Source organism: Podarcis gaigeae (genome assembly GCF_964106915.1).
Source record: "Podarcis gaigeae genome assembly, chromosome: 5".
In the NCBI taxonomy this organism is placed as follows: Eukaryota; Metazoa; Chordata; class Lepidosauria; order Squamata; family Lacertidae; genus Podarcis; species Podarcis gaigeae.
Genome location: NC_139681.1, coordinates 97,271,191 through 97,295,594, shown reverse-complemented (window position 1 = coordinate 97,295,594; position 24,404 = coordinate 97,271,191). Strand labels below are relative to the sequence as shown.

Here is a 24,404-nt window from a genome sequence, read left to right as displayed (position 1 = left end):
CCTCTCATGCAGCCAAGGTTATCCTTAAGTTCTGGTTGTAGAAAGGTTCATCCACCCTCAGCAACGGACAAGAAAGAGAAACAAGATCTAAGGGGGGGAAACCCCAGCAAGGGTAATATAAACAATTTGGGATGAATCTTGCAAGAATCGTTTAGAAACTGTATCTCAGGGGCCTGTTCCTTCCCCGAGATGCTCTCCTCTGTCTCATTCTTTGCCCTGTTTTATCCAGGCCGAATCTACCTTTCCCAGAATCCCCGGTTGCTCCGAATGCTGGAAGAAAGGCTGAAAGCCGAAGACAAGTATTCCCTTACCCGAGAGAACGTCCTGGGGGCTTTGCAGAAACTCAGCCTCAGGTGATGAAAGCAGAGGGGCCCTTCTGGCGGCAGGAAAGGAAATGCAGGCTTGTTAGGTTGCATTCAGGGACGAAAGAAGGCCTGATTTTCATATAACTGTCATCAGAGCACTCCAGAGCTGATGACAGGAGCATCGCTTAGAGCTAGAGGAGGGAGAGAGCTCAGAGGGAGCTTGGTTGGCAAAGTGATTTGCCTTTTCCTGCATAATCATACTCAACTTACGCATCCCTTTATCTCATTTTAGTGATCATTGCCCATACTTTTTGATATTCATACAGACAGAACATTAAAACAAACCATATTGGGGAGAAATACGTAAGTGAACCATTCATCCTCATTACACACTTTGGGAAAAATGTATCTATAGATTCCAAACAATAGAGGATTGATTAAAGCAGTAGACTTGTGAAATTAACCTTTTTTAAGCCTTAGAACAGACTTCCTCAAACTCGGCCCTCCAGATGTTTTTAGCCTACAACTCCCATGATCCCTAGCTAGCAGGACTAGTGGTCAGGGATGATGGGAATTGTAGTCTCAAAAGATCTGGAGGGCCAGGTTTGAGGAAGCCTGCCTTAGAGAGAATCAGTGACATGATATCTAACAAAGAAATAAACATACTTGACTGAACTATTATCTGTTATTCTTAAATATAAAGTGATTATATGATGCAAATCTTATAATCCAGGGAGGGGCTGGATTTGTTGTCTTTTGCACTGAAATGCAGTCCCTTCCACTGTTGAACGTATGTTACTGTCAGAAAGTTATTTCTGATGTTTAGTCGGAATCTCCTTTCTCGTAACTTGAATCCAACAGTTTGGGTCCCAGCCTCTGGAGCGGCAGAAAAAAAGCTTCTACATCTTTCATGTGACGGCCCTTTAGATCAGTTCCTCCTTGTTGGTGAGGCCCAGGTCCAAGATAGAGGATCCCCTTGTTACTTCTTCCACCTTCTGGGAAATGAGCTAGACATGCAGGCCTTTTTGCAAGGGGCCTTCCGCAGCCTAGGACTGGCCACGGAGAAGGCCCTGCTGTGTATAGTTGAGACAGTGGGAGGCGGCGGAGGAGACCCAGCAGGGCCTTCATTCATTTATTGACTCCAAGAGCAGCCTCACACAGAAAGAGGTGGTCCTTAAGGTATCCTGGCAGTAGCAGAGGAAGGAGTGGGGCACACCTTGGGGGCGACACATCAGACCCAAAGGTGCAGCACCTTCCAGTCCCACACCTATTGCCTCCCCCTCAGCTGTCCCAAAGAGGCAGCACGGGGCTGGCATCTGCCCTCTAGGTGGAGGACTCCTGGGAGGGACGCAGCTTCGGTGGCACACCCCGCCCCCAGAATGTCCCACTCTATGGAGTGGCGCTTGTGGGCGCCCATCCCTGGCCACTGGGACTCCCTGCGCCACTGTATCCTGGTCCCGGACTGTTTGGGGCACTGTGAATCGGATTTGAAAGCCAGTTCTGAGCCAGCGTAGCTGGAACAGCACTAGGGTGACAATTGTCAAGGGAGGGGGCCGCTTTCCCGAGTCCTCCCTCCAAGCTACTAATCAGTCACACGCAGGCACCAAACGGGTTACCAGGCTTTATTGGCTGGCGCCAGCCACAGAACATCAAACAGCAAGTCTAAAACACGGTGTTTTCTCTCCCTTCCTTGGCAGGTAATAATAATAATAATAATAATAATAATTATTATTATTATTATTATTATTATTATTTATTTATACCCCGCCCATCTGGCTGAGTCTCCCTAGCCACTCTGGGCGGCTCCCAATCAAATGTTAAAAACAGTACAGCAAAGATTTATAGGGGCTGGGGAATGCTGGCAACCAGCCACCCCGATCGCATATTCCCACTTTGGGGAGTAATTGTTACCACCTGCCTGACCCTTCCCCACCCCAGCGATACTTGCTCACAGGATCACTACTTCATGACAGTAACGATCCGACTGCCTTCCTCCTTGGCTGCTATGTCTGTGGCAGCTGAAGCTTCCAATCTTTTTGAAAAGCAGCCGGGGCACAAATGTTTGTATCCAACTTTGGAATCATTGTGTTTGAATGTTTCTCAGCTGCCTCCTTCATTTGTTGGGGGGAATATGTTAGGTCAGGTGCATACTGATTACATTGAGTTTTGAGTAATTGGCAAGTGTCCAAGCAGAGTAAGCTGGGTGAGGAAAGAGTTAAATAAGCCAAGGGTCTGTCTGGAGAAAGGAGAATATAGGCCCCAGCAGTATCAGCTGCTGCAATAACCATAAATACATCCCTTCATTAGCTCTTTTTATGGGTTATGGTTTATTTTAGCATTTGAAGAAAGCGGTGAGAGCGACAGAGGCATAAAGAAGGGAGTGAAACATTAACTGCCTTGCTATCGGGACTGTTTATGGCTTCGCAGCTTAAAAACAGAAAAAAAGCTCCATCTTTCCTTCTGGGTTCCTTCTTCTCACCCTGATAACTGATTTAGGGCTATTTCATGGGACCACTTTGTACGCAGTTTAAGACATCATGAGCTGGCTTTTCCTGCAGTTAGTACGCTGAGCAGTCTTGTGAAATGCTTCACTGTGCAATGGGATCACAATGTGCCACAAATTAGTTATCCCAGGAGATTGTATCTTGCAAATTTTCTCATTGGATGTAAGCTAAGTGGAGGTGATGGATTTCAAGTGGCAGATTTTTGAATGTTAAGAGGAGCCCCGCAGGATCGGGTCAGAGGTCCATCTACCTCAGCATCCTGTTCTCACAGAGATTATTAATTGATTATTAATAATAATCAACAAACAAACAAACAAACGCTTGTCGCTGTCTTTGAATTTCCAGGCGGGCTCTGCAGTCGACTATGATCAAAGATGGGCTTATCCTGTGGTTGGTGGATGCACTAAAAGATACAGACAGCATGTCAGATTATACTTTGGCCTACTCCGTAGCATTGCTCATGAACCTCTGCCTTCGGAGCTCAGGTATCTTTCAGTTCGTGTAAGGAAATATTATGTGCAGTGGGGATGGGAGACCTTTTTTTAGCCTGGGGACTGCATTTCCCCATGGTGAGCTTTCTGGGGTGGGGTGGGGCACATCCCAGTGGTAAGGAAGCCCAGAGGCAGGAATCTGTGGGGCAAAGGCCTTTCAATCACACCCATGTCAAAGGTATCCTAATAGGACTTGGGTTAGTTTGCTCAGATGTCTGTTGTGAATTGGTTTGGAAACACAGTGCGGATAAAATGGCTTGTATATTATCCAAATTGGATCAGGTAAGCAGAGAGTGGGGAACATTCCACCCTAGACAATGCTGACCTAGTGCCAGCACAATAGATTTTGCTGCCTGAAGCAAATTGCAGTCCTGCTCCCAGTTCCTAATAGCAGCCAACCTCTTTGGCACCTGAGACAGAAAACCCCACAAGCATCTCCACCCTCCCTGGTGCCTTCTACTGAGGCAGACCATTAGCACATCCAACTCAGTAGCATTTACTTCTGTGGTAGCCAAAATGATGTCTTCCAGCTCTTTCTGCAGGTATCTGGTAGACCACTGTGAGAGCAGGATGCTAGGCTAGATGGGTAATAATAATAATAATAATAATAATAATAATAATAATAATGATGTATTATTTATACCCCACCCATCTGGCTGGGCTTCCCCAGCCACTCTGGGCGGCTTCCAACAAAATATTAAAATACAGTAATGCATCAAACATTAAAAGCTTCCCTAAACAGGGCTGCCTTCAGATGTCTTCTAGAAGTCTGGTAGTTATTCTCTTTGACATCTGCTGGGAGGGCGTTCCACAGGGCTGGTGCCACCACCGAGAAGGCCCTCTGCCTGGTTCCCTGTAACTTGGCCTGATCCATCAGGCTCTTCCTGGTCTAAAGCTCAAAAAACCCAAAGGTTGTGCCGTTAATTCTTCTTCTTTGTCTTCTTCTTCTTATATATTTATTTATTTATACAGTGGTGCCTCGCAAGACGAAATTAATTCATTCCGCAAGTTTTTTCTTCTTGCGAGTTTTTCGTCTTGCGAAGCACGGTTTCCCATAGGAATGCATTGAAAATCAATTAATGCGTTCCTATGGAGACCGCTTGCCAGGCTGGGGGTGCGGAGAAGGGCTTTTCTCCCCAGCGCAAGCCTTCAGGACAGGTATGTGAACAGAGGGGAAGGCGCGCAGCGCTTCTCCTCTGTTCCCGGGGCTTGCGGTGGGAGGAGGGTTTTTCCTCCCCACGCCAACATTTAGAACAGCATTCTGAAAGTTGGCGGTGGGAAGGAAAACCCTCCTCCCACCGCAAGTCTTCAGGACAGCCATCCGAAGGCTGGCGCGGGGAGAAGGTCTCTCCGCCCCACCGCCAGCCTTCGGAGACGCGCTGCGCTTCCCCGCTGTCCCGGAGATTTCCCTATGGGCTTTCGTCTTGCGAAGGAAGCCCATAGGGAAATTCGTTTTGCGAAGCGCCTCCAAAACGGAAAACCCTTTTGTCTAGCGGGTTTTCCGTCTTGCGAGGCGTTCGTCTTGCGGGGCACCACTGTACCTCCCATTTTTCCCTGACAGAGACTCAAGGCAGTTCAGATCTAGAACGGTAGCCCAGGTCATATTAATGGGTCTGGGGAAAATCAAAATGCCAACTTCTCCTTCTAAGGAATGCATTTGACTCGATGGAATTTTGTCTCTTGTGTTTTGAACCTCCACAGGGAAGAAAATGTGTGTGAACATTGCAAACGAGGTCCTCAAAGTTCTCTCAGATCTCCTTGGCCACGAGAACCATGAGGTAATTTTATAGCTAATACTTGCAGGTATAAAGAAGGAAGGAGGCAAAGATAAAACACTTTTAGAAATCAAAACAGAACATCTTCTATTTACTGCAAATAAAAACCTGGGTGTGTGACTGTTTCTGAAAATACCTTAGTGGCGAATTGAAGTTCTTCATCTTGGGAAATTACCGGGTTTTTTGCTCTGTAAGACTCACTTTTTCCCTCCTAAAAAATAAGGGGAAATGTGTGTGCGTCTTATGGAGCGAATGCAGGCTGCGCAGCTATCCCAGAAGCCAGAACAACAAGAGGGATTGCTGCTTTCACTGCGCAGCGATCCCTCTTGCTGTTCTGGCTTCTGAGATTCAGAATTTTTTTTTTCTTGCTTTCCTCCTCCAAAAACTAGGTGTGTCTTGTGGTCTGGTGCGTCTTATAGAGCGAAAAATACGGTATCTGGACTCTGCAAAGGCACTCTTCTTCCCTCCACCCTCTTTTTAGAATTCTCAAAGGGTAACAGAAAAAGTAAGAAATGTCAGACAGCTGTATCATTCTTACCAAGCCCATTTGGATTCCAGACTGCCAGTTCCTGGAATTATCTTCAAAGTATCTCTCTGACCCTGAGTCACAACACTCTGTGTCATGCAGTCCTTCTGCATAAACCCACATGTTGCTCTCACGATTCCAGATCTCAGCTTCTGGAGATGTCAGGACACAGAGCCACCGGCTTCTGTGCCTTTGGAGGGCAATTTGCAAACTGAAAGTATTGCATTAATAGCAGCAGCGCCTTGGTGGCAGCGGCTGATGGGAACTGCAGTCCAAAACAGCTGGTGGGCTCCGGTTTGGAGAAGGTTGCCTTTGTACCTAGAACTGTATGACTGGAGAACTCTTGTGGAGCAAAGAATTCCACAGCCTGGGTTTTGTGGTGGAAAACTGTATCCTTCCTTCCCGTCAGCCACACTTTAGACCAATGGTGGCCAAACTTGGCCCTCCAGCTGTTTTGGGACTACAGTTCCCATCATCCCTGACCACTGGTCCTGTTAGCTAGGGATGATGGGAATTGTAGTCCAACAACTGCTGGAAGGCCAAGTTTGTCCACCACTGCTTTAGATGGCGGCAGGCCATGCAGAAGGGCCTCCCCACCTAACTTTAGTCCAGTGGTTCTCAAAGGGTGTGCCGCACCACACGGTTTGGCAGGAGAAGATGGCGGGAAGATTCAAGGGCAATCAAAGAAAAAATTGATCATTTCAATGACATATAGTATAGTATCCACGCCATTGGCTATTCTTTTGCACTTTTCCAGGACATACTATTATGAACAGGTACTTTCAACTTTGACAAATGTGAAAGATCACAAAAAAGAGCTCTCTGTGTTGATGAGGAGATGAGAGTTTGTTTGTCTCAAATTAGACCTGATATATAAATGAGATTTCCCAGCAAAATCAAGCTCACACCTTTCATTGCGTTTGTGTACATACTTAAGGTGCATACTGTATGTAAAATGCTCGTTTATAATTATACTTTGAGAATGATCCCTGTTCTTATGTAGCTGCATTGTTTTAAACTTTCTGGATGTCCTGTGATCATATTATAAAATAGTTGTGTTCTGTGTTATAAAGGAAGCACTGCTAGCGGGTGTTTCTTTTTGTTTCCCAATATATTTCTTTATCAATAAAAAACTGGGTGTAGCACAAGCATTCCCCCCCCCCCGAAAGTGTGGCCCAGACCAGAGAAGAACCACCGCCTTAGTGAATGACAAGGGTCAGGTAGTAGTGACAGTCTTTTAAGCATCCTGGTCACAAGCCATTTAGGACTTTGTAGATAAATCAGTTCAATTGTGACAGGAAACATGATTATTTTTTATTGGTGTGTTTTTATGGTGTGTTCACTTTTTATTTAAACGGCTTTAGAACACTTGTGTGGAACATCTCATGACCAAAATGGATAGTGTTTCGTATTCAAAGGGTTTCATATTCTTATCTTATTCTTTGTATTCTGATCTTATACACCTTTGCAAAATAGGTCAGGCTTAATCCCTCCAAATTGCACCCTGCGGATAGAGACTCAGAGAGGTTGGCTTGCCTAAGGTCTCCAATTGAGTTAATGGTGGAAGTGAAATGCCGTATTTTTCACTCTATAAGACGTACCCGACCATAAGACGTACCTAGTTTTTAGAGGAGGAAAACAAGGAAAAAAAACATTCTGAATCAAATGTTGTTGAAGAGGCTTTGCGCGGCTATCCCTGAAGCCAGAACAGCAAGAGGGATTGCTGCACAGCAATCCCTCTTGCAGTTCTGGCTTCAGCGAAAGCAACGCAGCCTGCACTCGCTCCATAAGACGCGCACACATTTCCCCTTACGTTTTAGGAGGGGGAAAAGTGTGTCTTATAGAGCGAAAAATACGGTATGACCTGGGGATTTCCTGGCTTGTACATTGCACTTTTAGCCATAATACTACATGGTGAGTTAAGGAGGAACAAGTGAAGGTCCAGGGCAGCTTGGAAAGGCATTGCTGAAGATGTGGTTCTTGAGGGGAGGTGGGACAGAAGAGGGAGAGGATGAGCATTAGACAGTGTCTCAGATGGTGGGAAATGGGCTTATACATTGCTTTTCATTTGCAGATTCATCCTTATGTGAATGGGGCACTTTACAGCATCCTCGCTATTCCATCCATACGAGAAGAAGCTCGAGCAATGGTGAGAGAGCCCGGGCCTCTGTTTATTTGCTGTAAACAAAGCAAGGGGCTAAGTCAGCAGCAGTGAATGAGAGAAAGCTAGGATTTCCTAATAATTGCCTCACTTTCGATTGCAATAATTCGCTTTTAAGTTGTATTTTTTCCTTTCTTGAAAAGGCCTCATGCCTCAGTGGGATATTTGGTTTCTGAAGGAGATCTCAACCCCCTCCTTCGTGGGTGTGCTGACAAAATGATACTATGCCCCCAGTAGGAGGGGTGCTGTTTCCCCCTGATGTGACCCCATGCTACTTTTTAAGGGAAATTCAATTTACCTCCATGGTAATTTCCAGAGCAACTATTTGGTTAATCCACACATTCTGTCTCCCTTAATGGGTACCCATTACCAGTGAGTTAGCTATGCTTACTACGAATCTGTCCTTTCACTTACTCCAAATCCCAGAGCTCTCCACCTTGTCCCTTTAACATTCAGAATATCTCTGATGGATAAGATCGAAGGCCCATCCAGTCCAGCAATCTTTTCTCATGCTGGACATCAAGATGCCTGTGGGAATTTGTTTCCTTCATTGCTCAGAACTGCAAGTGTTAACAGCTTTGTTTGAAGTATATTTACCCAGCAGGGAGTACCTTTGACTTCATTGTCACTGGGTTTTTCTTCTAAGTATGTGCGGGACGCAGGTGGCGCGGGACGCAGGTGGCGCTGTGGGTTAAAGCCTCAGCGCCTAGGACTTGCTGATCGAAAGGTCGGCGGTTCGAATCCCTGCGGCGGGGTGCGCTCCCGCTGCTCGGTCCCAGCGCCTGCCAACCTAGCAGTTCGAAAGCACCCCTGGGTGCAAGTAGATAAATAGGGACCGCTTACCAGCGGGAAGGTAAACGGCGTTTCCGTGTGCGGCTCTGGCTCGCCAGAGCAGCGATGTCACGCTGGCTACGTGACCCGGAAGTGTCTCCGGACAGCGCTGGCCCCTGGCCTCTTGAGTGAGATGGGCGCACAACCCCAGAGTCTGTCAAGACTGGCCCGTACGGGCAGGGGTACCTTTACCTTTACCTTTATGTGCACATCAGATTGCAACCAAAATAAAGCACATCTTCAGGGAGGGAATGGTCCCACCCTCCAGGTATATGGGCCTTCCCAGGGATGGTAGTTCTTTCAGTAAATGCATGGCAAAATGACAACGCAAGCACACCTGAGTTGGCATTCTGTTTCTCTCTCGCCTTTTTCTGAACACAAGCCATGACCTCAAAGCCTGAGGCCCATCAGCAGTGTTGATCTTCCATGTTCTGGTGCTCTGTCCACTTAGGATCTGAGCGTGTTGCCAGCAGCTGCAGTGCTGCTGAGGACAATGGAGAAAGACCAGTGGGCTTGGGCCAAGGCTGAGTTTTGCCAGCTGCTTCGTAAGTAACATTTGCAAGGTCACAGAATGGTGTAGGCTGAATCAGTTCCATCCCTTGCAAGAAGTTATCTGTGTTAAATTAGGGCTTTAATGGAACCGCAGGGCATTGTGAAAGAGGCAGTACGCTATCCTTGTAAGTTGGTCTTGCTGAATGGGAAGAGGTGATGAATTGCCTTCTGCAGAAATGTTTTGGTGGGAGATAACAATACACCACAACTAAACAGCCCAACAAAAGCTGGTATCTGTTCTGATTTGCGCTAGCTCTCACTCTGGGTCTGTGCCATTATGCGAAATCCGTTTTAAGTGTAAGCCTGATGGATGTTTGTGTTCTTGCCTGTGATTCTTATCTTATCTCCCCATGCCTATTCTAAAAAGCTATCTGTTAACACACTGCAGCAGGGTTTTTAAATTGGTGGATCAAACGGCTTTGTTTTTAAATTGCTACTCACCATCAACTCATCCTGTATCACTTGAGAAGGAAAGATGGAAGAATCTCCCCAGGAGAAGCTTTGACGTTCTTAACTTAGAATCTTATTATTGGCTTGGCAACTTCTAACAGGCAAAAAATGCAAGCAGACATGTTTGAATTTTTCCACCCTAATGGACAAATGGGATGTTGTTGTTGTTTAGTTGTTTAGTTGTGTCCGACTCATATTATTCCTCAGAGTCACTTCTTTCAGATACCTTCTGAGCTCTGCTTCTCCGTGACCAGCCACCCTCAAAATGGCGAAGGCGCCCTTCCCTTCGCTTTCCCGCTCTTTTTCCTACCCTCCTGGCTAGAGACATCCAGCACCATAATTCAAAAGCATCAATTTTTCGGCGATCGGCCTTCTTTATGGTCCAGCTCTCACTTCCATACATCACTACTGGGAAAACCATAGCTTTAACTATACGGACCTTTATTGGCAATGCGATGTCTCTGATTTTTAAGATGCTGTCTAGGTTTGTCATTGCTTTTCTCCCAAGAAGCAGGCGTCTTTTAATTTTGTGACTGCTGTCACCATCTGCAGTGATCATGGAGCCCAGCCTTTTGCATGATGAATTCTGCATATAAGTTTAATAAACAGGGAGACAACATACAGCCTTGTCGTACTCGTTTCCCAATTTTGAACCAACCAGTTGTTCCATATCCAGTTCTAACTGTAGCTTCTTGTCCCGCATAGAGATTTCTCAGGAGACAGATGAGGTGATCAGGCACTCCCATTTCTTTAAGAACTTGCCATAGTTTGCTGTGGTCAACACAGTCAAAGGCTTTTGCATAGTCAATGAAGCAGAAGTAGATGTTTTTCTGGAACTCTCTAGCTTTCTCCATAATCCAGCACATGTTTGCAATTTGGTCTCTGGTTCCTCTGCCCCTTCGAAATCCAGCTTGCACTTCTGGGAGTTCTCGGTCCACATACTGCTTCAGCCTGCCTTGTAGAATTTTAAGTATAACCTTGCTAGCGTGTGAAATGAGTGCAATTGTGCGGTAGTTGGAACATTTTTTGGCACTGCCCTTCTTTGGGATTGGGATGTAGACTGATCTCCAGTCCTCTGGCCACTGCTGAATTTTCCAAACTTGCTGGCATATTGAGTGTAGCACCTTAACAGCATCATCTTTTAAAATTTTAAATAGTTCAGCTAGAATATCATCACTTCCACTGGCCTTGTTATTAGCAGTGCTTTCTAAGGCCCATTTGACTTCATTCTCCAGGATGTCTGGCTCAAGGTCAGCAACCACACTACCTGGGGTGTACGAGACATCCATATCTTTCTGGTATTATTCCTCTGTGTATTCTTGCCACCTCTTCTTGATGTCTTCTGCTTCTGTTAGGTCCTTTCCACTTTTGTCTTTTATTATGGTAATCTTTGTAAGAAATGTTCCTTTCATAACTCCAATTTTCTTGAACAGATCTCTGGTTTTTCCCATTCTATTGTTTTCCTCTATTTCTTTGTATTGCTCGTTTAAGAAGGCCCTCTTTCTTCTTGCTATTTTTTGGAAATCTGCATTCAATTTTCTGTATCTTTCGCTATCTCCCTTGCATTTTGCTTGCCTTCTCTCCCCCACTATTTGTAAGGCCTCGTTGGACAGCCACTTTGCTTTCTTGCATTTCCTTTTCATTGGGATGGTTTTCGTTGCTGCCTCCAGTATAATGTTACGAGCCTCCATCCATAGTTCTTCAGGCACTCTGTCCACCAAATCTAAATCCTTAAACTTGTTCCTCACTTCCACTGTGTATTCATAAGGGATTTGATTTTGATTGTATCTTACCAGCCCAGTGGTTTTTCCTACTTTCTTCAGTTTCAGCTTGAATTTTGCTATGAGAAGCGGATGATCTGAGCCACAGTCAGCTCCAGGTCTTGTTTTTGCTGACTGTATAGAGCTTCGCCATCTTTGGCTGCAGAGAATATAATCAATCTGATTTCGATGCTGCCCATCTGGTGATGTCCATGTGTAGAGTCGTCTCTTGTGTTGTTGGAAAAGCGTGTTTGTGATGACCAGCTTGTTCTCTTGACAGAACTCTATTAGCCTTTGCCCTGCTTCGTTTTGATCTCCAAGGCCAAACTTGCCAGTTGTTCCTTTTATCTCTTGACTCCCTACTTTAGCATTCCAATCCCCTATAATGAGAAGAACATCCTTCTTTGGTGTCACTTCCATAAGGTGTTGTAAGTCTTCATAGAATTGGTCAATTTCAGTTTCTTCAGCACCGGTAGTTGGTGCATAAACTTGGATTACTGTGATGTTAAAAGGTCTGCCTTGGATTCGTATCAAGATCATTCTATCATTTTTGGGATTGCATCCCAGTACAGCCTTCGCCACTCTTTTGTTGACTATGAGGGCCACTCCATTTCTTTTACGGGATTCTTGCCCACAGTAGTAGATATGATGGTCATCCGAACTGAATTCGCCCATTCCCGTCCATTTTAGTTCACTGATGCCCAGGATGTCAATATTTATTCTTGCCATCTCATTTTTGACCACATCCCAGCTTACCAAGGTTCATGGTTCTTACATTCCAGGTTACTATGCAATATTTTTCTTTACAGCATTGGACTTTCCTTTCGCTTCCAGGCATATCCGAAACTGAGCGACCTTTTGGCTTTGGTCCAGCCGCTTCCTCAGCTCGGAATCTATTTGTACTTGTCCTCCACTCTTCCTCAGTAGCATGTTGGACGCCTTCCGACCTGAGGGGCTCATCTTCCAGCGTCATAACTTTTATATGCCTGTTGTCTTTGTCCATGGAGTTTTATTGGCAGGGATACTGGAGTGGCTTGCCGGTTCCTGCTCCAGGTGGATCACGTTTGGTCAAAATTCTCCACTATCACCTGTCCATCTTGGGTGGCCCTGCACAGCATAGCTCATAGCTTCTCTGAGTTATTCAAGCCCCTTCACCACGACAAGGCAGTGAGGACAAATGGGATACAATACCTAATTCTATACTTGTATTAGGAGCAGCTAAAGGCTAACTTGCTACTTGGTGACTTTTAATAAGTTCCTGTACGCAGTGCTATTTTTCTAGAAAAAGAGGTGCCAGAACTCACCATGAACACCTCCCTTGTTCTCTTAGAATGGCAGTGGCACCCACCTGAGAGGTGCTGGAACTGAGTTCTGGTGAGTTCCGGCTGGAAAAAAGCCCTACCCAAAGTGCTATTTGGGTACTGTTCTGGTTTGGCCTCTGCGATATATGGAAGACTTTGAGAAGCTGTGAACCACATTTGTTTGAGAGTTTTCACTGTTACACATTATGCAGTCGAGTTTCCCGCATTTGGAGAAATTGCAGGGGTCAGCACACCCAGTCTTAAATCATTCTGTGTTTGACTTAGGTGTCAGAAATATGTCTGCTTTTTCCCTCCCATGGCCAGGCACTGCTCTGGTGGATGGAGAGAACAGAATGTCTGCAGTTGGGCACAGCTCTCCCACCGCAACGTTCTTTTCTGAAGCTAAACAAACCATGTGCGCTGCCAGTGAAACGACCCTTTGCTGAGGTCACCCATATGATCCACTGACACTGCTCTGTTTTCCAACCCGTCCAGGAAATGGAAGACATTCTGCGCTGCTACATCGAGGAAGGAAACGCTGATATGATCCAGCAGATTGAGTTTATTATCAAGCAGCTTAAATCAGGTCAGAGGGACACACAGTCGCATCTGGGCTGAAAATCTTTATTAAAAAGCTTTTGTTGCTCTCAGGCAAAGGACCAGAAGACGTGAAGGCAGGCTGGGGGTTTCAGACCGAGAGCATCAATGTTTATATACCACTATTCATTTTTTAAAAATCATAAGTCTTTATAATTTTATGCAAAATCATGCAATAAAAAACATTTAAAATGTTAAGATCAGAAATCAGCTAGCTATTATGGAAATATTATGGAACTTCCCCAGGGAAGTTTGCCAGACAAAAAGGTTCCTTTTTAACCAGGCCTTTGCCTGACCTGATCTACATCCTATAACCTTTTTGAAATGTTGGCTCTTTTTAGGGTTTGTTTGTATTTTGATTTTATGTATGTGGTCCTTTATGTGAACCGTCCTGAGACCTTCGGGTATAGAAATAAAATAAAATACGTGCTTTTAATTCCTTGCATAGGCCTAATGGAAATAGACTTAAAACAAATGGGTTGTTGGCAACATGTTTCTTAAACTTACCTGATCTTCCCTGGAATAGAAACTTTTTCAGCAGATGTTTTAAAGCTGAAACAGAAGGTGCGTCTTCTAGGATCAATTCACACAACACTTGCAGTGATAACCACGTATACATAGAAGTAAACCCCACTGATTTCATTTGGAAAGACTTCCAGAGGGTTGCAGCCTGGCAGCATTTTCCTAAACCTGTTCAATTGCAGGTAAACGCCACTGAGTTCATTGGCGCTTACTTCCAAGTAATTGTGCTTATGATTGCAGCCTTACAGCATCGCAGTAATTGTGTTTACTCATGAATAAGGCCCACTTATTTCAGCCAGACTTACTTCTTGGTAAGTGAACTGGGATTGCAGCTTTTAGCATGGCAATTTCATCTCTGTCGCCTTTCAGCCCATCATGAGGCAGTCACGCGATTGTTCTGTGTGGTCAGCTGCAGAGCACGATTCATTTAACATATCAGTGGAAATTTTGCAGCAATGTGCTTGAATACTATAGTTTGGCCACGAGCTAAATAGCCACTAGCTGTGAGCTGAACTGTATTGTGACTCAGCTAGTCATTTCTCAGCTTGCAAATACATTTAGATTACAAATTATGGAGGAGTTAGGTGTCTTAGAGTACTTCCAGGCAGGATCTTACTGCAATAAACAGGTTGTTGTGTTCATATAAATGTGGTTTTTTTTTTAAACTTAACTGGTCTTCCCTGGAAAGTTTACATGCATGTGGAGCACCCTTCCCACAATAAACACTCATCTAGAAGCACACATATATTAGGAACATTAAATAGTAGGAAGAGCTTTCTGATGGCATGGGCTGTTTTACAGTGGAATGGACTTTCTTGGAAGGCAGTTGTCAGGGAACTGCCATCAGCTCAGAGACGAGAGGTGGAAGGGCAGTTGTGTTACAGGGAGCCTCTGAAGGTCTTGCAAAGTAGTTCTTCCTCTGGTGAAGAGGGAAGCCACACCTCCAGTGGGGAAGGGGCGCAGGGATCAAAAGATGCTAGGGAGAGCCTCAACACCGCGCCTGAGCAAAGCGGAGGGGAGGCGAGTGCCCCTTTGCCAGCGCCCGTTCTGCGCAGTAGTCTTTGGCGCAGAGAGGGGAGGAGAAGGTTGAGGCCACACGGCTGTTATGCTGGGGAAAGTATAAGGACTGCCCACTCCCAGATTCTACTAGAGACTGAGCAGACATGGACTTGTGACGCTCTGCATTGTAAATAGTTTGTACAGATAATAAAGCCTGGAAAAGACAGGTTGGAGTCTTGCCTGTTTGCTCCCGAACAACCACATCAGCACCTGATAGAAGTGGACTCTCTCCTTCATTGGAGGTTTTTAAGCAGAGGTTGGATGGTCATCTGGTTGGCCACTCTGAGAACAGGATGCTGGGCTGGACAGGCCATTGGCTCTTCTTATGTTCTTATAAGAAGGCAGCAGAGGGTCAGTCTTTCTCTTACCTGAAAAACTTTGGACAAGAAGCAGCAGCTTGGCAGCATTCCTCCGTGCAAATGCCAGTGTCCCAAAGGGAGCGATGCTTATCATGATTTCAAGTTTTATGTGGCCGTTCTTGGGTGTTGTTGTTGTTTTAAACCCTGGAGGTTTGCCAGGAGGAATGTCACCAAGCTGCTACTCACCGCAGTTCCGCTGTTGCCCCAAGCACTATTCTGCAAGAGAAAGGTTGCGTCTGTCTGCTACCTCACCTCTCCCAACACAAAATGTTACAGCTTTGCCCGCCCCCCCCAGCCCAATTGCCAAGAACCTCCGAGCCCATTTTAAGGCCACCCTTCTATAAAGTGATGGAAAATGGTTGGGCCAAATGTCTTAACACAGCACTGCTTTCATTATGGCTTGTGCAGGGAAATGTCCCCTTTGGAACATGCCCAAAGAGAGTAAAAATATCAGTCAGTGTTGAAAATGAGGGTAGTGGTGGGGGGACAGGGACCCGCTAAATGAAACTTCTGCTGAAGCAAACTGCTGTGCTCATTTTCTCTTACGTTTCATCTTGTTTCCTTCTAGAAGATCCATTGGATGATAGCGCTGAGTCTGATGATGAGGAGAAGGAAGATAATGACGAGGTAAGTTTTATAAGCTGGATTGCCTGAAAGTCTTAAGAGCTCACTATGCCTTATGTGAGGCTGGAATACTTGACTGTCATAATATCTCTGTGCCCCGTAACATTTCTGGGTCGCTCAATTTTGGCTAGCCGTGCTGCCAGGTCCTGCCTCCCAGAAGGGCAGGTTCCTTCCTTGGCCTCTTCCTCTACCTGTGGGACACAGCATGACATTAGGCAGGGGGATTTACTGCCCCTCTGTCCACCTGTTGGCTTGAAGTTGCCAAGAGTGGGAGGGGTTTTGCAAGCTGGAGGTGGAAAGTGGAGGCAGGTCCATTTGCTCTACCAAGCAAGTCCTGGGGCACCTACATCCTCCAGTTTGGAGCTAGAGATGATGGGAGCTAGAGTTGCATCTATTTTCTCTCTCTCTACACCTGATGGCTGCTCAGAGGAATGAATCTCTGTCTCCTGCTTTCAACTCTGAGCTGCTGACAGTTGCAGAGGTGAAAGAAACCCGAGGCTTCAGCTGACTTGGTGGCTGGGTTTATTTATTTATAAAAATATTTCTGTACCACTGTGTCACACATCACAGTGGTTTTACAGCAATAAAACCAAAACCATACAATATAAGCAGTATAAAAAAAGACTTAACACTTAACCATTGGAGCTGGATATATTCTTAATTGCCTGCAAAGGCCTGGCAGACTAGAAAACTTCTCAGCAGATGTTTAAAAGTTGGCACAGAAGGCAGAGTATTCCACAGGACTGGGCTCCATTTATGGGCACAATAAATACGAACTACAAAAGTTGGGATCATCTGCAAACCTGTGCCAAAGTTTTGCAGGTTTTTTTTTCCAGTGAAAACCCTGTCTTTTGCCACTCACCACAAATGGAGCAATTGCTTCTTAAACCTAGGGTTGGTAGCTATGACCCCAGGTTTGAGAAGCAATTGATGAATTGGTGGGGCGCTGCAAAATGGGGTTTTTTTGCTGCAAAACGCTGCAAACGTTTGGCACAGATTTGGAGGGGATCCCAAATTTGGGGGTTCATAGTGGAGCAAGGGACACGGGTGGCGCTGTGGGTTAAACCACAGAGCCTAGGACTTGCTGATCAGAAGGTCGGCGGTTCGAATCCCCGCGACGGGGTGAGCTCCCGTTGCTCGGTCCCTGCTCCCGCCAACCTAGCAGTTTGACAAAGTGCATGACAAAGTGCAAGTAGATAAATAGGTACCGCTCCGGCGGGAAGGTAAACGGTGTTTCCATGCACTGCTCTGGTTTGCCAGAAGCGGCTTAGTCCTGCTGGCCACATGACCTGGAAGCTGTACGCCTGCTCCCTCAGCCAATAAAGTGAGATGAGCGCCGCAACCCCAGAGTCGGTCATGACTGGACCTAATAGTCAGGGGTCCCTTTACCTTTTACTAGTGGAGCTTCATCAACTCAGGGAATGACCAGTGATGCTTCTGCGGATTATCTGAGTGTTTGAGCTGCGGTACAAGGGTTTGAGCGGTCCCTGAGGTACCCTGGAACTCCAGAAATGGGCTCATCTCACTCTCCAGAACAAGATGGACAAAACTCTGTCCTTTTGCACCTGAGATGCTGAGGGGTGGGGTGAAGAGAAACTTCCCTGAAGCCACAGAGTCAGGATTTGTTTCCCTGTCACACTGTTCCTCTTCATCCCCTCCCCAAGTCTTCTTCCTGAATATAGTCACATGGCTCATTCCATCCAGTTAGGAATCCTATATTGAGTGGGATGGCATAGTTTATATCAGTTCTGGTGAGGTCACAGCATGAAGTGAAATCACAAAGCATTTTATTAGCCTTGGATGGGTCACCGAAGGCAATTTGGCGAGGGCACGTGAGGGGCAATTCAAATGAATAAATGAGCATGTTGGCAAGGAGTGTTGAAAAACCATCAGAAAGGGGAGGTGTTTTTTGACACAGCCAAAGCATGCACAAAAAAGTGAAACAGTTTTAGCTTGGTCCTAATCCTTGGGCTTGTTATGTGGACGTGCTGACCTGTCGTAATTACCAGGCCAACCTGTGGAGCACGTTTTAAAGAAGATGCTCTGATAATAAGCCTCCACCCGCCCTGCTTGCATTCCTCCACTGCAGCAATATCTGGTGCATCTGTGCCAGCACGATTACAACTGGTGAGAAATTCCTGGAAAAATACTGGGATATAAATAGTGTGAAATTTGTGGGCTTGAAAAGATCATTTGCCAAAGCAAATGTCTCTGTCTCATGTTCAGCAAGCCAAAAAGGACAAGCTCTGTGGGCTATTTAAAGGGAAGATGAGGCTGTAGTTTGGGAATACCTGGAAATACCCGAAAGACCTGGGGCAGAGCCCACTGAGAAGGTCTCCTGTTTAGAGCCCACTGCGTCTGATGGGAGGATTGTAAAATATTCCTAAGAGCGCATTCCCATTTCACCTTCCAAGTTACAGAGCACCTTTCATTCACCAGAGTGGAAAGACAAGCAATTCTAAGCTTTACAGTTTACTTATTTGTGTAACAGAAGTCACCCACACCCCAATTGCTGTGGTTCTGTCTCTTTGGCTGTGTAGCAATGGTTGTTGTTCACAGGACTGAAGATAGTATGAATGAAGCATTATTGACTGATGCATGTCAATTTTTTCTTGATCTTTCTGATCTCTAGTCAAGCAGGTTTTCCAGGTTTTTGAAACACTGTGAAGATATGCAGAACATGTCTGATTAGCAAACATAGTTGGGGGGGCACGGGAACCCCAAACCCGAATGTGTGAAGTATGACTTGCAGACTGCTACAGTGACCCAGGATCCTGGTTCTCTTTGCTTGCGTTCAGCTAGGCTGTGAGTTTCAGTTCCCTGGTACATCTTTTAACAGTACTGGACAGGTTGCCTTTTTTGTAGAATGAGGACTAAGATCTTTTTCTGGTGGGGGGGAAATGTTTGCCCACAGCTGACCAGTTCTTCGGCACATGGGCTGTTTGGCCTTGACTTATGGGTATGACCTGATTCAGGTCCACAGCTCATGTCTAGCATACGTAGACCACTGAATCTCTTGCACCTTAATCTCCTCTTGCCTACACAATAGGTCCATGGTGCAACTTGGCTCCTGACAGAGAGATAGTAACTTCATATCTGATAAGTGGTTTGAATCCAGATAGAGCTCACTGCCCACACTGACTCTTTCCCCTTTGCATGTGTGAAGAGATGCATGTGTTTGACCTTTGCCCTGTGGGCAATCTGCTTTTGTTGATCAAGACTAGAGAGTTATTCCTTTTTTTGGAGGGGCAGGGGAGAAGTGGGAATGCTTGAGTGGATAGACTTTTGATTGAACCAGCAAGGCTGCCGCTGTCGTCTTCTGTAGTTGAATTATCCATCGGACTATAGCATGCTTGTACACTTCTGCCACTTCTGTGGAGGGCACAAGGAGAAGGGGACGACAGAGGATGAGATGGTGGGACAGTGTTCTTGAAGTGACAAACATGAGTCTGACCAAGCTGCGGGAGGCAGTGGAAGACAGAAGTGCCTGGCGTGCTCTCGTCCATGGGGTCACGAAGAGTTGGACACGACTAAACGACTAAACAACAACAACAACACACTTCTGCCACCACACCCTGATAGCCAGGACCCTCCCAAAGACCCTCCCACCATGGAGCCACCTCCAGCACTTCCTCCTATCAGTGATGTCCCTGGTGACAGTCTGGATGCCAATTGGACACTGGAACTATCTCCGCCTCCTAGGTCACAGAGCACCCAATTGCTTGCCCAGTCTCAGGACCCCTGTCATTGGCTGCACCAAAGGTTGTGCCCACCCCACACTTCAAAAGGAAGTGGCAGGGTGGTGTGTGGCTTGTTGGATCAACTTCTTAGCTTGCCTCTGGCCATGCAATTCACCTAATGTGCCTTTTAAGCCTTGCCTCTGCACTGTAATGATTTAAGCATTAACGGTTTTGGCAGAGACTGAAATCCGAGTTCTCTCCGTCCAGTTGAGAGCCAGGCCTTTTCTGTTCTTACTCTTGTAATTCTATTCCTCCGCTTGGGCAGGTTTAATCCTTGGATTGCAAAATGGGTTTGCAGGCCGTGACCTCCTGAATGTCACCAGGGATACTTACCAGCTTCTTGCAGGATATTGTTCCTGGTTTTTGAGCAAATAGTCGTTTGTTGACACACGGCAAGCGGTTGGACCCCTTCTCCTTTCAGAATGCAGGAAGGAATAAATTGCTGTTGTGAGGTGGTGAAATTGTGTAATGGGCCAACCTGTGTCTACCAAGGTCTTAGCCCGCAAGAGGAAGAGTTGAAGGATGTAGAAGCATCCTGAAACCACAAACCTACTCCCTTTGTCAGTGTCAAGAAAGGTGTGAGTTTATGTCAACACATTATTTCCGTAACCCAGGAAACAAAATGCCATTCTCCCAAACTGTGCCAAGGAGGAGGCTTTCTGTTCCTGCGATTATTTTTAATTGACGTAACATTTTCTACCCCTTTCTTCTAGTGCCTGCGCACTACTTACAGGTGCCTTGGAACAGTTTAAAATCACAATATCCTATCAAAAGATCTATTATTAAAATGCAGTAAAACACAACAGTGGCATGGATCAGCTGGGGGAGTCTGCATCAGAGGAAGACCAGGAGAACCTACACCAAGCCCTAGGTCAGGCTTCACCTTTAGGGTGAGGAGCCAGGATCCTGCAACAAGCCCATTTGCACCCCGAGTGAGTTTAGCCTCTGATACTGAGGCTGGACGAGTCCCAGGCCTGTGGGAAAGGCGGCGCCTTAAATGCCAGGTGGTTTGTTTCTGATTCTACTTTGGAGAGCAAGCACTACCTATGGTGTGCCATTTTGGAATTCATGAAAAACTATGGTTTGTGCTGAGCAGGAAATGGAGAAAGAAGACAGGAGAGAGATAGGAAGGAAGGGAGGGAGGGAGGGAGGGAGGGAGGGAGGAAAGAAGGAAGGAAGGAAGGAAGGAAGGAAGGAAGGAAGGAAGGAAGGAAGGAAGGAAGGAAGGGTGAGCTCACAACATTTTCGTGATCTTCCAAATCACATTTGAGCTGATAGCCTGAATTAAGTTATAATTTTCTTCTTTTTCTTCACATGATCACCCTTGGTTATGGTTGCCTCCTCCATCTGTCTGTGTCATCTTGCCCTCCCCGCAGTAATTGAACTTAAAATTGTAAGCGTCCTGGGGCAGAGACCTGGCAGGTTTTTGCTTATGTAACTCTCTAAAGTGCCACCACATAAATAATAATTGTTATGAATTTTAAAAATTGGTGGAATTCAGCATTACGTCATGACGAACATTCTGTCTACAAAAGTGTTTCAGCTTTTCAGACAGAATTACCCCCTTTCCTCTGCTGAGCCAATTTTGGGGCGCAACAGTGGGAAGAGCCCCTTTCCTCAAGTGGGAGCCCTTGTGCAGAGCTTCCACTCCTGGGGCACATTAATCCTACCCATTGTTTTAATCGCTGCAGCAGTTCGTGAGTTTAATTCCTCCCATCCCCTGCACAGAGGGAGACTCACAAGGATGCTGTGTAGTATTTGGTGTAAATCAGGGAATGAACATCATGGGCTTTGCATGTCTGCTCAATGCCTTCATTGTACAAATAGCCTGCAAACTCTGGTGGCAATTTATTTGGCTAATTTCATTTAACTGTTTAGAAAGAACATTTTGTCAGAGCTGCAGCGGAATTGAGTTAGCTTCAGTGGGGATTTGTTTGGCCGGTTTCCCTTGTATGGATCTCCTGTTCCTATTTCCTGCAAAGCTCACCTTCGCAAACAGCCTCTATTTTCGAAGCCTATGCAGAGTTTGGCCTCTGCAGCCCGAAGGGCAGATTTCAGCCCCCCTCCTTGCATCAGCGACGGTTTACTCCCAGTGAACAGTGATACCAGTGTTCTGGGTTTATTTCTTCTGGCCTTTGTCACTCTGGAGATGACACTACAGTTTTATTACTTTCTGCTTCCTTTCAGCACGGATTTGGGCAATTCGTGTAAAAGGCACAGTAAAATCCAAGCATTCCATACTCAAAAGTCTGCGGCTGCCTTGATCATTTACAGCGGTGGTTCCCAAAGTGGTCACATTGCCCCCTGGGGGGGGGGATCACATAGAGGGGTGCTAAGAGACAAGCGAGCAGCAAGGGACCTCTGAAGGGGTCAATGACTATCAGACATTGAAAAACTTGTATCACTAGATCAGGTTCACCCATTTTGTTGAATAGATTAAACTAAATAGTTCTAATTGGATTTTGAATGAATGTGCAATTGTTGCTGAATTTTATTAAGTCATAAGCTTCCTTAGTGGGCCATGCAAACTGCTACAGTCATACTTCGGGTTAAATATACTTCAGGTTGAGTGTTTTCAGGTTACATTCCGCGGCAACCCGGAAGTAACCTTCTTCGGATCCAGTTTCACTTTATTGATCCTAATCAGACACCAGTCCAAAATCTGCACAGCATCTCCCAACTCAGACAATACAGAGAAACAGAGCTGGGTCCCATCAGTGAGCTGATGGCTCTTTGCCTCAAATCTCCTAATGGCTGTCACAGAATGAAACCCTATGGAACACCATAACTTAACTGTTGTGGACTGAAGAGTGGCCACCTGCTTCTGTGTTCTGGAGATGACCCTCTAGGTAGGAGCAGAACCACAGTGACCCTTTGCCCGACTCTCAGCTGACAGAGCTGTAGTTTTGTGTCTGCCTTAATTGCTGAGCAGCTTTTGCCTAAGGAAGACACTGCACGGCGCTGGGAGCCATTCACTGCATCTCATTGGCTTTGCCTGTCACATGGTTTATTCCCGTGACCTGAAAACTGTCCCGGCTCTTGGGGTTCCCTGACTCTCTGCTTTCATGTCATGGCAGGAAGACCACAACAGCATGGAGGCCGACCTGGACAAAGACGAAGTGTTGCAGCCTCAACAGGGGGAGTTGTCGGGCGAAAAGCTCCTGACCACGGAATACTTGGGAGTAAGTAGTGGCTTTAGAGACAAGTGTTGGGTATTATATTCACACAAAAATTGTATTTTGAGTTCTGTATCAAAAAGAGAAAAATGACAAACTGAGCATCCCTCCCTCCCTTTTACCCAACCTGAAGACATAGTTCAGATTTTAGTAACAACAATAATAATAATAATAATAATTTATTATTTGTACCCCGCCCATCTGCCTGGGTTTCCCCAGCCACTCTGGGCGGCTTCCATAGAAACCAGAAAACACTAAAATATCATACATTAAAAACTTCCCTGAACAATAGCCTAATAAGCCTTAGAACGTTGCCTTCTTTTTCTCTTTTTAAAAAAAGCCTCTGATTTGCCTAATAAGCCTTAGAACATTGCCTCCATGTGTTCCTCCCCACTGCACCTGGCCTTTGGACAACCACTAGCACGGACTCAGGATGCGTCCCCCTCCTGAGGTCTCTGTTTAGTGCAGCTGTTCTCTCCTCCTCATTTCAGATCATGACCAACACCCCGAAAGCGAAGAAGAAGCCGATCCCCAGCATCCCGCAAAGCATTGACGAGCCCCTCCAGAGACCCGTGACACCGGGCCATCACAGGGCTGCCTACCCAACGTAAGTCTGGGCAAACAAGCCAAAGGCTGGGAGGCCTTTTGCCTTTGACCTTGGTTCAAAGAAAATGCAGTTCAGATTGATGGAAAGATTCTGACGAAATAAAACAGCATTAGACAGGACATTGCCCTTGCTTTGTTTTTTAAAAGGAGTTTTCACTTAGAACAACATATGCCCTTTGTTGGGGCGGGTGGGATAGCTCCTTGCATCTTGCACCCCAGAGGACAGGATCAGACTTCAAAACGACCTTGACAGATTAGAGAACTGGGCCAAAACAAACAAGATGAATTTTAACAGGGAGAAATGTAAAGTATTGCACTTGGGCAAAAAAAAAGGAGAGGCACAAATACAAGATGGGTGACACCTGGCTTGAGAGCAGTACATGTGAAAAGGATCTAGGAGTCTTGGTTGACCACAAACTTGACATGAGCCAACAGTGTGACGCAGCAGCTAAAGAATCAAATGCAATTCTGGGCTGCATCAATAGGAGTATAGCATCTAGGTCAAGGGAAGTAATAGTGCCACTGTATTCTGCTCTGGTCAGACCTCACCTGGAGTACTGTGTCCAGTTCTGGGCACCACAGTTCAAGAAGGACACTGACAAACTGGAACGTGTCCAAAGGAGGGCAACCAAAATGGTCAAAGGCCTGGAAACGATGCCTTATGAGGAACGGCTAAGGGAGCTGGGCATGTTTAGCCTGGAGAAGAGGAGGTTAAGGGTTGATATGTTAGCCATGTTCAAATATATAAAAGGATGTCACATAGAGGAGGGAGAAAGGTTGTTTTCTGCTGCTCCAGAGAAGCGGACACGGAGCAATGGTTCCAAACTACAAGAAAGAAGATTCCACCTAAACATTAGGAAGAACTTTCTGACAGTAAGAGCTGTTCGACAGTGGAATTTGCTGCCAAGGAGTGTGGTGGAGTCTCCTTCTTTGGAGGTCTTTAAGCAGAGGCTTGACAACCATATGTCAGGAGTGCTCTGATGGTGTTTCCTGCTTGGCAGGGGGTTGGATTCGATGGCCCTTGTGGTCTCTTCCAACTCTATGATTCTATGATTCTATCTCCCC

The 24,404-nt window shown here is 46.0% G+C and overlaps 1 protein-coding gene across 10 annotated transcripts in view; it reads left to right on the top strand.

Annotated features, from left to right (window-relative positions):
- Positions 1 to 24,404, top strand: part of ARMC9 (armadillo repeat containing 9) — a 98,331-nt gene that overhangs the window by 47,870 nt on the left and 26,057 nt on the right. For 9 of the 10 annotated variants that reach the window (XM_083739388.1, XM_083739384.1, XM_083739386.1 and 6 more), the window contains 8 exons: positions 230 to 353; positions 3,155 to 3,294; positions 5,002 to 5,078; positions 7,676 to 7,750; positions 13,152 to 13,242; positions 15,762 to 15,820; positions 22,635 to 22,739; positions 23,225 to 23,340. In XM_083739388.1, coding sequence (XP_083595514.1) covers positions 230 to 353; positions 3,155 to 3,294; positions 5,002 to 5,078; positions 7,676 to 7,750; positions 13,152 to 13,242; positions 15,762 to 15,820; positions 22,635 to 22,739; positions 23,225 to 23,340 — 787 coding nt within the window. Of the gene's footprint in view, positions 1 to 229; positions 354 to 3,154; positions 3,295 to 5,001; positions 5,079 to 7,675; positions 7,751 to 13,151; positions 13,243 to 15,761; positions 15,821 to 22,634; positions 22,740 to 23,224; positions 23,460 to 24,404 lie in introns of those variants that run through there. The other variant, XM_083739381.1, reaches the window with a different exon arrangement.